The sequence below is a fragment of the Anopheles marshallii genome, chromosome 2 (genome assembly GCF_943734725.1).
Source record: "Anopheles marshallii chromosome 2, idAnoMarsDA_429_01, whole genome shotgun sequence".
In the NCBI taxonomy this organism is placed as follows: Eukaryota; Metazoa; Arthropoda; class Insecta; order Diptera; family Culicidae; genus Anopheles; species Anopheles marshallii.
In genome coordinates this window covers 63,508,193-63,520,010 of record NC_071326.1, presented here as the reverse complement: position 1 = coordinate 63,520,010, position 11,818 = coordinate 63,508,193, and the positions used below count along the sequence as shown (strand labels likewise).

Genomic DNA, 11,818 nt, shown 5'->3' with positions numbered 1-11,818 from the left:
ATGAGAGCAGCGGCTTTCGATGCGGTATTTAAAGCTCCGAAAATTCGTTGCGTATCAAACAGATTTTTTGTTGCATTTATAACGAACATCTTTAAGGAAGTTGTTTGGAAGTGTTATATACAGATTCTGGTGTATGTGTTACTAAATCTGGGGTATTATTTAAAAATACGCTGTCAAGTCATCTGTTCAAATAGCAAAAAGGTCTGTACGTCCTTGCACACAGCAAGAGAACCAACATTTTGGAACATTTAGTATCAACGTGGCGCAAATTAGCTTCTCAGTACATACAGTTCAAACAGGTTTACAGGGGTTTTCAGGCCTTTTCTAATCGTCAACAGTATTCTTTATTTCAAAGAAGTATCTCTATAAAGAAAGTGTTGAAAATCATGCCGACGGAATGAAATTAAAATATAATAAACTCGCGAACACCTATGAACGAAACGTCCTGTACAAAAATGGAAAATAATCTTGGGGTTTAAAACTGTACCGTAAATGCCCCCCAAACGATGTGATCTTTTTGGACATAAGAGCACAACTTGTAAGAATGCAGAAACATATTCCCGTTGCAGTGATAACCACCGCACATGAGAATGTACAGTAAGTATGAATTCATTGAAATGTATAAACTGTATTAATACAAATGAGATTAGAAAAATTATACTTAATATTATCCATGCGGCAAATATCAACCAATGTCCTTGCTATATGAAACTATAGCAACGAAAAGCTGACATAATAGCAGCCAATTTCATCTATTAAGGCAACTTATATCAGATCTATAAATAAGTTGTTTTGAGTTTTGTTTTTTTATGGAGTTCCAAACCTCATAGGCTCGAATGGGCATCGATTTTATTCAGAAGAGTGATTTCCGTCACTTTGTACAACCTTTTCCCATTTTTTGGGTAGATGTTGAATTTCTTCATGAAAAAAGAAATCCGGTTTGGAGGCAAACCATGTTAAGATCCAATTTTTCAGTTCGGCGCAATTCTGGCTGTCAAGCTATGCTCCATCGACCGGAACAGATGGTAGTCGGAGGACGCAATATCTGGGCTATATGGCGGGTGGGGTAAAACATCCCAATTTAATGTCTGCAGGTAAGTGCGGACATGTGCCGCCACATGTGGCCAAGCGTTGTTGTGCAGCAGAATGATTTTATCATGCCTGGTCGAGTACTGGGGCCTTTTTTCCTTCAATGTGCTACTCAAACGCATAAGTTTTCGTCGGTAAACGTCACCCGTGATGGTTTTGTTTGGTTGCAGCACTTCGTGGTACACCACACCCCGCTGGTCCCACCAAATGCATGGCATTAGCTTGCCGCCATGAATATTCCGCTTGGGTGTCGAGGAGGAAGCATCCCCCCGGTAACCATACGTTGATTTACTCTACATCACGGGATATTTAGCTCATATGGCACCCAATGCCCTGTCTTCCGGATTATGCCAAATGCTTTAAAACGCTGATAAATAGCTGGCTGAATAACTTCAAACGTATTTGCCAGCTGAGTCTTTGTATGGGTCGGATTGCCATAGTATTCCCTAATTATACGATGGGTCTCGGTGGACGAAGTTTTCATCACAAAGTAATGAAGGAGAATTCCCCAGAAAATACATTGTTTACTAATTGACGCATGTACAAAACCGTCAAAACTTATTTATAGACCTAATACATTTGCAAATCTGTAGTTATGACCAGACGGGATCACGCAGTGCGGTCCTGCGATACACCTGTATTAGACACCGATACTATCACCACTATCACCGACAGCTTTACATCTGCATTCAATCGGCAGATCAGTCAGATGTCAGATCGGCATCAGCGTCCAAACGACAAACACGTATTTCGGTTTTCAATAAACAGCTGTGGTTCCATAGTCATAACTCTGTAGTAGTAGTAGTAGTTTCCCCACAATAGTTGTTCGCGTAGTACTGTTGACAGATTTCTTTTCTCGTTAGGGCCTTCCTAGGCAACAAAAGGAGCGAATGGAGAGAGAACGGGCCTTATTTTCGATAGTACCGTAGAAAAGTGAACTGCATTAAAATTGCAAATCGCTACAACTTATTGTAATAAATATAACAAGATAACAGGAATTCTCGCGAAAAAGAATAAGTGCGGCGGTGCTGCAACATCTTGCTTACAAGAATGTTTGACGATTTACAACCCATATTCTTATCGGAAACACACATAGTTAACCATGAATTGCTTGAACAATATACTCTATCAGGTTACAATGCATGCCATGCAACATGATATATTTTTCACATTCTAGGCACACTGGAGGAGTTACTATGTATATTCGAGACTCAGTTACTTTTGAGGTTGTCTTAAGCGAAGCAAAAGGAAAAAAGGGAAGTAGTGAAAAGTGGATTGTACCGTACAGTCTGGAAAAAGTTCCTAGTAGTGCCGATCTCAAAAATAGCAGGAATGATAGACTTCAGGCTGATAGGCTTCAGACTTCATACTTAAGAATTCAGAGGGATCTTCAAATTAAATGTTCTTGAGAAGATTTTAGAAATAGTTGTTAAAGAAGAGGTTGTGAACTTTATCAATATAAATAATCCGCGTTAAACCTTGTACATGGAAAGTGGAAGGATGCTAACGACCGTAATGATAGTGCTGCAGCTATTTTTTCTTGAATCTAGAACAGCATTTGAAACAAGACTAAGGCATTTATTGTTGGATACATTGAAGCTGTTAGGTATTACAGGCATTGAACATCGCTGGTTTCAGAGCTATTTAGAAGCCCGTTCCTAAAAGACTATTCATTCTTCAAAAGACTTCAAAAGCCTATTCACAATGATAGAAATCTAGGGCTGCGGAAAACACTCTAGGCCTAGTACCAGCGATACTATTTGTTACATGGGAAAGAGGGCGTAGTCAAAAATGCGAACGAACAAAAGACAACCACTCATAAGAATGGCTGCGTTAGGATTGAGTTGGATAAGATCCAGCCTGACGGTCCAATCGATTCTGCTCCATGTGACCGCTCAATGAGAATGGGGGGTATCTTGGGTCAAAAGTCAGCACCGACAATAGCATTGATGTTGAAATACGCGCTAGGATGCTGGCTGTCAACCGGTCACACTACAGTCTGAAGAACCTTCTCCACTCAAAACACCTGTCGAGACGAACAATGCTGGGACTATGTAGAACCTATATCGTTCCAGTACTCACATACGTCTCTGAGACATGGACTTTGTCCTAAACTGACCAAACCCTCTTAAGCCCATTCGAGAGGAAGATGCTCAGAAGGATTTTTGGCCCCGTATGTGTGGAAGGACAGTGGAGGAGCCGCTACAATGACGAGCTCTGTGAGCTGTACGACTCAGCCCGTAAATTCCTTTAAGGTCATCCACAAGGACAGAGGAGGCGTGGTAGGTCCATACTGAGATGGAGTGATGACGTTGATGCGCCCGCCAGAAAGGCCAAGTAAAGGATAGGTTGCCGACGGTGTTCAACCGTGGGCGATTTAAAGGACTCAAGCAGTAGGCGTCTCCAAGAACACGAAGCGGTTGAAACGCCGGGGGAGTAAGTAAGTATTCTTCAAACCATTTCGAAGTACCTACGCGAAGGGTGGCCCACATTTGAATATATAAATACAAACCTTTCCACAGAAATTCTATCCTACTACCACAAGAGACACTCATTAACCGAAGTAGAAGAATGCATTATGTTTGTTGATAAAGTCATCGTCCCAGACATGTTGTGAAGACGAATCCTGTGGCAGTTTCGTCGAGGACACTCTGACATGCTCCGCATGAAAACAATAGCAAAAAGTTTCGTGTACTGGCTGGGTAGCGACAATGAAATTGAAGATTTCGTGAAGCGCTAACATCTATCAAGAAAACATTGGAATCTTGGCCTGTACCCTCCAAACCATGGTGAAGAATCCACATCGATAACGCAAGACCAGTGGTATGGTATCTACTTCATAGTAATTACTAATTCTTGTTCAAAATGATCTAAAGTTCACGTTACCAAATTAACCAAATTAAGCTTTTGGAGTACCAAAACAAATCATTTTCGACCACGACACTCAGTTTGGAGTGGAGTGAGACGACAAGGATTTTCGATCCTTCTTACCATCCACAATCAAACGGGTTAGCAGAAAGATTCGTTGATACCTTGAAATAAGGTCATCGAAGGATTCTTGCATGGGTAGGAAAAAATAGAAGAAGCATTGAACATTTTCCTGCAAGTCTATCGCTCTACACCAACCAGCGACTTGCGAAGTTGGCGTCATCCCCAATCCCCATTGGTCAAATAAAGCCTTTTCCACAAATTTCCTATTTATGGGTACCTTTTTATTGCTAATAATGTTCTGTATCTGAAACCACTCTGGTACAGATTTTAGAGATACCCACCTAAACCTCTGAGTTTCTTCAAAATTTAGTTTTCATTGCTCAATTTACTCTAATGCCGTGTTGTAGAATATCCGACAATTTTCGTAATTTTTTATTTTCCAATTTCCTCAGAATCTCCGAACATTTTTAAGAAAGTTGCGTAATTCACTTGTGAAAACATTTCGTTTCTTTTCGCGCACTTACACAAAATCTTCTAATTTAGCAGCAACTTCAATAGCTGTAATATTGTCACCCCCAACAAAGACATTTATCTTGAGAGAGATAAATGTAAATGTAATTCGTCAAACATACTCCAAATCCTTCCAATCGAAAGACCAAGAAAAAGAAACCTTGTATTGGCAGGCTCGGGTAGTTTGGCGTAATGTTCACCTATAATTTCACAAACCCCCTTCAACAGTTCTACACGAACTGCGTAGATGCCTTATATTCATACTCTTAACATACAGTCTTTCCCCGAGTTACGCGACATTCAAGTTACGCGAATTCCAAAATTTTGACAATTTGTGTAATTTTATATGTGGAATTGAAGTTTGTATTTGTCAAAATTCAAATTTTCCTAAAAATATGCTACAATTTGGATATTAAAAACATTAACTTTGGTACCAATTTACTCTAATTTTCGTAATAAACGAAAACATATCAATTATTATAGGAACGCGAAAAGAAGAAATCGATCACTAAATACTTACTAAAAACGAGATTTTCAAGGGAATCCGAGTTACGCGAAAAGTCGAGTTACTCGAAATTCTTTGGCACGTATTTTTCGCGTAACTCGGGCAAAGTCTGTACATGGTAAAACGGTTATTTTAAACGAAGCGTTTTCTAGCTTTGAAATGTTTCAACTACGTTTGGATCTTTCGTTTAAAACGGTGTTGAAGAGTTCAATTCTCCAGAAAGTCAAACCAAATAAAAAAAAAACACAGAAAGTTCTTTCCGTCAACTTCACGTCGCGTCCACATCGTGTCTGATCGCACTGTTCCGAAAAATTAAAGGAAATCTGCTCAAAATGGCATTCGGAGATGTTAAAACCGCAAATGGGCTGAAGGAGTTGGACCAATTCCTTGCTGATCATAGTTACGTCGAAGGGTAAGTGATAAATTTCGTGTTTCTAAAATTGAGGTTAGATCGACGGTGTTTCTGACGTGTAAATCTTCTCTTCTCGTTTAGATATACTCCGTCGAAGGCAGATCTCTCGGTTTTCGATGCCTTGGGCAAGGCTCCTGCCGCTACCTACGTGCATGCGTTGCGCTGGTATAACCATATCGCATCGTTCAACGCCAAGGAGCGCTCGGAATGGGGCGGTCAAGCATTGCCGCAGGTTGCCGGTGGAAAACCGACTGCTGCGGCACCGGCCGGCGGTGATGATGATGATGTTGACCTGTTTGGGTCGGAAGACGAGGAGGAGAGCGCAGAAGCGGCAAAGCTGAAGGAGGAACGTCTGGCCGCGTACAACGCGAAAAAGTCGAAGAAACCTGCCCTAATCGCCAAGAGCTCCATTTTGCTGGACGTGAAACCATGGGATGATGAAACGGACATGAAGGAAATGGAGAAGAGCGTCCGTAGTGTCGAGATGGATGGACTTTTGTGGGGAGCGGCCAAGCTCGTGCCGGTCGGTTACGGCATTCACAAGCTGCAGATTTGCTGCGTTATCGAGGATGACAAGGTTTCGGTCGATTTGTTAACAGAGACGATTCAGGAGTTCGAGGATTACGTCCAGTCAGTCGATATTGCTGCATTCAACAAAATTTAACTGTTGCGATATATTTTGTTGTGTACTCTTGTTTCTTAAGTTTCTTCCGACTGTTCTTGAAATGGCGTTAACTATTAAATAAATCCAACTCATTTTTGGACACCTTTAGAATTGGATCCACATTGGATTTGAGTCAGCGAAAATGGAATTCAATTTATGTTGGACGTATTCGTTTGGATCGCTGGTTGTGTATGTTAAAGAAAGGTCTTTAATTTGTTCAATTTATGAATAGCCGGCTAAGATACAACCCAAGGGCCACATTTTGACCAAACGCAATACAAAATTCCGAAGTGCTCGCTCGAACGGCTATTTCTCTCTTACTTGAACTCAGTGAGATTACCTTGTTTTGAACCCAACGTTGTGCTCGAGTATTAATGATATGCTCACTTAATGCACGCACGCATTTCACGCATAGTTAGATACAGTACGTATTAGCACTTTGCCGTCCGCACGTTTTGCGTAGATTTTCTTTCATTGCGCAGTACAAAATGCTGCCACTTCTCAAGTAGCCGACTATTTATTTCAATTCAACAGTAAAATGAAAAGTGCTGAAAGTATTTTGTTTGACTCGTTATTACTTGCAATTAACGTAGATCAAGAAGCTGCCAATGAAGATGTTCCGCACAAGGAATAGGATACCACAAGAGATGGAAAAAGGAATGGCAGCATAACGTATGCATTGGAAAAGTCAACCAATTAAAGCAATTTCTCACACAGGTTTACCACATGATTCAGCATTGTTGCGTCCTTTGTAGCTATCACAATGTTCAGGTTCAGAATTTATCTGATCAATTGGGAACAGCGACTTTGAAAACAGTCGGTCATCCGCTTTATAAGCTATATTTGAATTGTAGCAGTCACACCATGCACCATGATCGTCTCAAAGAGGAGCACGATCTAAAGATGAAAATCAAGGGTAAAGTGATCCCTTCGTTTCTCCTGGTGGTTGAACCAATATCGGAGCAAATAGTAAAGAATTTGAACCTAGAGTACCTGGTGCATGCAAAAGTTGGTTACACCTGCACTGCAAAGTATCTCCCATAAGTAGTGACTGATGAAATATCTAATTCCGACTGCTGAAGGATAACATTTTACGGAAATCTCAACTTTCCTAACAGAACTAAGCGATGAGCATAACTTTTTAGATCGTAGTCTCAATCGGTGGAAAGCACACGAAGAGACCAGTAGGTCGCCAGCATAACACCCAGCCAATGGGGAGGATACTTTTGCTTTGCTCACTCCAAAGCGCAGAGAAAAATATACCACCACACCACCGCTTTCAAAACTTTCGCCAAAACTCTACAAAGTTAAACAGATCAAGTGAATGTCTTGCCGAAAAAAACATCTTTTTAAGACCTTTTTCTGTCGTTTATAAGCCCAAGCTCCAAAACCAAGGAAGCATTTTCGATCAATCTCCGTACAAAAGTGGAGAGTGCTCGCTCTAACAGCTATTTCCCTCCTGCTTGCTCACACACGGCTCGGAAAACCGCTCACTGCAGTAGCCTCTTTCCGCAGACCGCCCCACCGCTCTTCGCCCACACATGACGAGCTCGCGTGCATCGGGTTTGTGTGTGTGGGTGTCTCAAGCTCTCGAAATTGCGATCGGATTGCATTTACTTTTCGATAGCCTGTGCACAGTTGTGTGTCATGCTCGCACGTACTTTCTGTCTCTGTCACACAACCGTGTCGATCAGCTGAGCGTCTGATGAAAGCGCGCATTTAAACCAATTCCGGTACGGGATTCGTTTTTAAACTAAATTATATTGATTATTTTGTAAAGTAATCGAAGGCAATACGATGACGCGCCGTGATTAGCCAAACGCTAGCGATTATACATGTGGCGACCAGTGCATCGCAAATAGCCAAGACACTAAAAAGCGCCACCTAGGCAAAAAAGAGGGTACTAAACAAATTGCTAGTTGGGAAGTTTTGCCTGGACACGACGAATACAATCAGTCCTTTGTTCCTAGGTAAAACCAAACTAGCAACCGGTAAGGCTAGAACAATAAGATCCTTGTTTGTAGGAAAGGAACGAAGGAATGCTCGAACAAACTAAAAACAGACAGGATCAAACACGAAAGGAGACAGGAAAGTTCGAGACATGGCCAGCACAATATAAAAGCGGTGGCATGTCCGAACAAAAAAGTTAGTTATCGCTCCGGTCCCCGACGAGGAAGACCTTCTGCAAGTTATCGCTCTGATCTCCGACAAGAAAATCCTTCTACTAGTTATCGTTTCCCCGTCAACCGACGAACATCTCACTACAAACCCAAGGAGGACCGAAGAGCGACCTAGTCCCAACAAAGAAGGAGGGAGTAATAAAATAAGGGCTCCGAACTACGGAATATCCCCCTAAATACATATTCTAAAGATGCATGCCAAGTTTTATTCGCTGTTTTTTACTCCAGTGCTATCCGCTACAATGTCCGATGATCTGAATCGCGAACGCCACACCGGTTGATTTTATCACCGGTCCGCTTAGTTCCAGAAGATGTACGCGATCGGAGAAGATGACCAGCGAGCCTACACTAGCCGATTTGTTAAGTTCAAGCATTGGGTGTGTGTATGTGGGTTAGAAATACGGATCTGTATTTTGTTCCTATCAAGGCTTGAATCGTCTGGATCACCAGGATCGCCTGGATCGGTTGTGTCGGAACCGCTGTCTGGAAGATGCTGTTCGAATATCGTCATATCTTGATAATTGCGATGGCTCTTCGGACGGCAGCGGCATCGAAGGGGACACCGACCGGTCTTTTGCCAATATGTCGACCGTCGATGGTATCCGCTACTGGGTGTCAATAACGCCCATCCGATCCATCAATGTGGTTTTGCAGCTCTTTAAGAAGGCAGACATGACACTGCCATCCCGAGTGTGCCAGAGTACCAACACTTTATGTTGCTGTCTTGTGGCATGACATTGCTGTCTACTAATGCGCACAAAGCAAAGTGGCCACTTGCGGCTCAAATGTTGAACCAATTCGTGAAGGATTACGAGGCGGTGTCTCCAACGTTTGAAATGTTTGCTTCGCAGTGGTTGGAAAAGTCTACCTCAAACCATACATCGGATTTCAGAGATGGAAAACTTCGGCATGCCAAAGCCGCCGGAGCAGACCATCACCTATCCCTCCCTGAAGTGCAAGTTTGTCACCAATGTACACGTTAGTCCACGGTTCTTTTGGCAGACCACCGGTGGGAACGCATGGTTTCTGACCACGGACAGCAGTATCGGCAAGCTGAAGACTGATCGTGAGAGGACAGTAACTGGACCGCAAAATGCTAGCACTCGACGCTCCTATGTCCTCTAGCGATATGATAAAGGATGCATTCGTGACCTGTCGAGCGGTGCTGATCTCCAGTTTCTACCAGTCGAGATACTGTGCAAGTAGGTGGTGACTAGAACTGGGCAGGATACACGTTTGTGCCGTTTGTAACACACCTGTATGGATTCAACCATCTCTGTTTAGAATGTTATGTATATGTGGTGATAAAAGACCATCGCAAAAAATTTTGATATGCTACACAGGATGTAATAAAAATACAAGACATTCATTTTTGTTGTTCGTGTAGCCGTATGTGGTCACTTGTTTGTGTTACATTACAAATTAAATGATCCCCTTCCTTCTATACCCTGCGTCTATTTAAATTTGCAGCCTCGGCTCATCGTTTATATAATAGAGCGCGTTATGATTCATATTTACGTAGAATTCAGTTGAGTTTCCACTCTCATCTCCGATCCTTCTGGCAGTTCATTAAATCTCGTAGAAACTGTAATGCTTTGCCCAAAGTAATGCGTCTCAATTCACTTACTGCTTTTTGCCCAGCTGACATCTGTGAGCTGTTTGCTGACCTCTTTTCTAGTATGTTTGAGGATCCGATCAGTGGTGCAATTCGTTTAACTCGTGCTTTGGATTATACACCTAGTAATTTAATTTGTTTTTCCTTGTGCGATATAAGTATGGAGATGGTTGACGATGCGTTGTCCAAACTTAAACCATCTTTTATCCCGGGTCCTGATACCTGTTTCTGTGCTAATCAATTGTCGTAAAATCCTCTCTCCACACCTTGCTAAAATCTTTAATCTATCCTTATCGACTGGAGTATTTCCTACTATCTGGAAAACCTGCTGGCTCTTCCCGATCTTCAAAAACGGCACCCGGAATTTAATTTCTAATTACCGTGGAATTAATCAAACATGCGCTACGGGAAAAACATTTGTGCTCTCTATTTATCCAGTTCTTCACTTTTGCTGTAGCTCTGCTATCAGCTTAAATCAACACGGATTTATGCCCGATCGTTCAACTACAACTTGTCTTTTGTCTCCACAGTGTTTCGCAATTTCGAGGCTGGATTACAGGTGGACGTGATTTACACTGATTTTCGCGCAGCCTTTGACAGTATTTCCCACGATCTCCTACTGGCAAAATTACTCAAACTACGTTTTAGCAGTTCGATTGTTGGTTGGCTATCCTCATATTTAAAAGGCCGCTCATGTAGAGTGAAGCTTTGGCCCAGCATGTCCAGAAGTGGTCGAGTGTGCCTCAAGGTAGTGTGCTAAGTCCTCTGTTCTTTTCTTGTTTATCAATGACGCCTGTAGTGTCTTACCACCTAATGGTCATCTCCTGTATGCTGATGACATTAAGATCGTTCTTCCTATTTCTACTTCTGCGGACTGTGGCATTCTTCAATGCTTTCTCGACTCGTTTGCTGTTTGGTGTTCGTCCAATTTCCTCCGTCGTTGTGCCGATAAATGTTCTATAATCTCCTTTTCCCATTCTAACTCTCCCATTTCTTTTAGTTACCAACTCTAGAATGTTCCTCTAACCCGTGTTTCCTTTGTTCGCGACCTTGGGGTTATACTTGACGACAGATTGAACTTCAAATTGCAACTCGATGATGTCTTGTGCAGAGCAAACAGGACATTAGGCTTCATAATGCGTGCTACTTCTGATTTTAGTGATTCATTCTGCCTGCGGACGTTATATTGCAGTCTGGTTCGCTCTATTCTTGAATATGCTAGCGCGGTTTGGAGTCCTTGTAGCATTGAAGGTTGTTCTAGAATGGAGAGCGTACAGCGTTATTTTTCGAGGATGGTGTTTCGACGCTATTACAGAACTAAATCCATACGCACATATGATATGCGTTGTCGGCTTTTAGACATTGAGTCATTAATTCAAAGACGTCATTTAGCGCAAGCTTGTGTTGTGGATGGATTGCTGCTCGGCTCTACGGATGCCGTACTCGCCGTCGTCGTAACCCGTTGTCTGTGGAATCCCGTCACACTTTGTATTGCTTTAATGATCCTCTCCTCTCCACTTTCAGAATCTTTTTTCTGATCATTTTGACTTTAACTCTTCCTTAGCTACCTGTTCCTTATTGTTGTTCTTTTTACCAGTTCCTATTGCTTCCGCTTTGAGTTTTTCGATAGTCCTTGTCCGATTTTATTTGACTTGTTGTCATTAGTTTTAGTGTTGTATTTGGGTACATTGTTGCGCCATTAAAGGTAGAGCAATGTTAACAAAGATAAAGATAAAGAACTGTTAGTATGTAGCAGGATGTGTTCTTTATCGCCGCACTAGACATTTCCGACATAATTTGATTGTGTCTATTTTGTATGCTTAAGCATACACGCCGAAACCGTCACATCACTATACACGGTACGCTTTCACCGACCGGTGTCTCGATCGACGCGCTGGGTAAAGAACAAAAC

General features: G+C 42.1%; 1 protein-coding gene across 1 annotated transcript; it reads left to right on the top strand.

The window, feature by feature from the left end:
* The first annotated feature begins 5,367 nt into the window (after positions 1 to 5,367).
* On the top strand, positions 5,368 to 6,111 carry LOC128709085 (probable elongation factor 1-beta). Its single transcript, XM_053804069.1, has 2 exons — positions 5,368 to 5,447; positions 5,529 to 6,111. Exons 1-2 carry the CDS (start codon positions 5,368 to 5,370, stop codon positions 6,109 to 6,111), a joined length of 663 nt encoding a protein of 220 aa, XP_053660044.1.
* The last annotated feature ends 5,707 nt before the right edge of the window (positions 6,112 to 11,818 follow it).

Excerpts from the sequence above, each read along its gene's own strand:
- LOC128709085 (XM_053804069.1), top strand. The coding sequence starts at position 5,368 with ATGGCATTCGGAGATGTTAAAACCGCAAATGGGCTGAAGGAGTTGGAC. Across the intron at positions 5,448-5,528 it reads GATCATAGTTACGTCGAAGG|ATATACTCCGTCGAAGGCAG; the intron begins GTAAGTGATAAA and ends CTTCTCGTTTAG.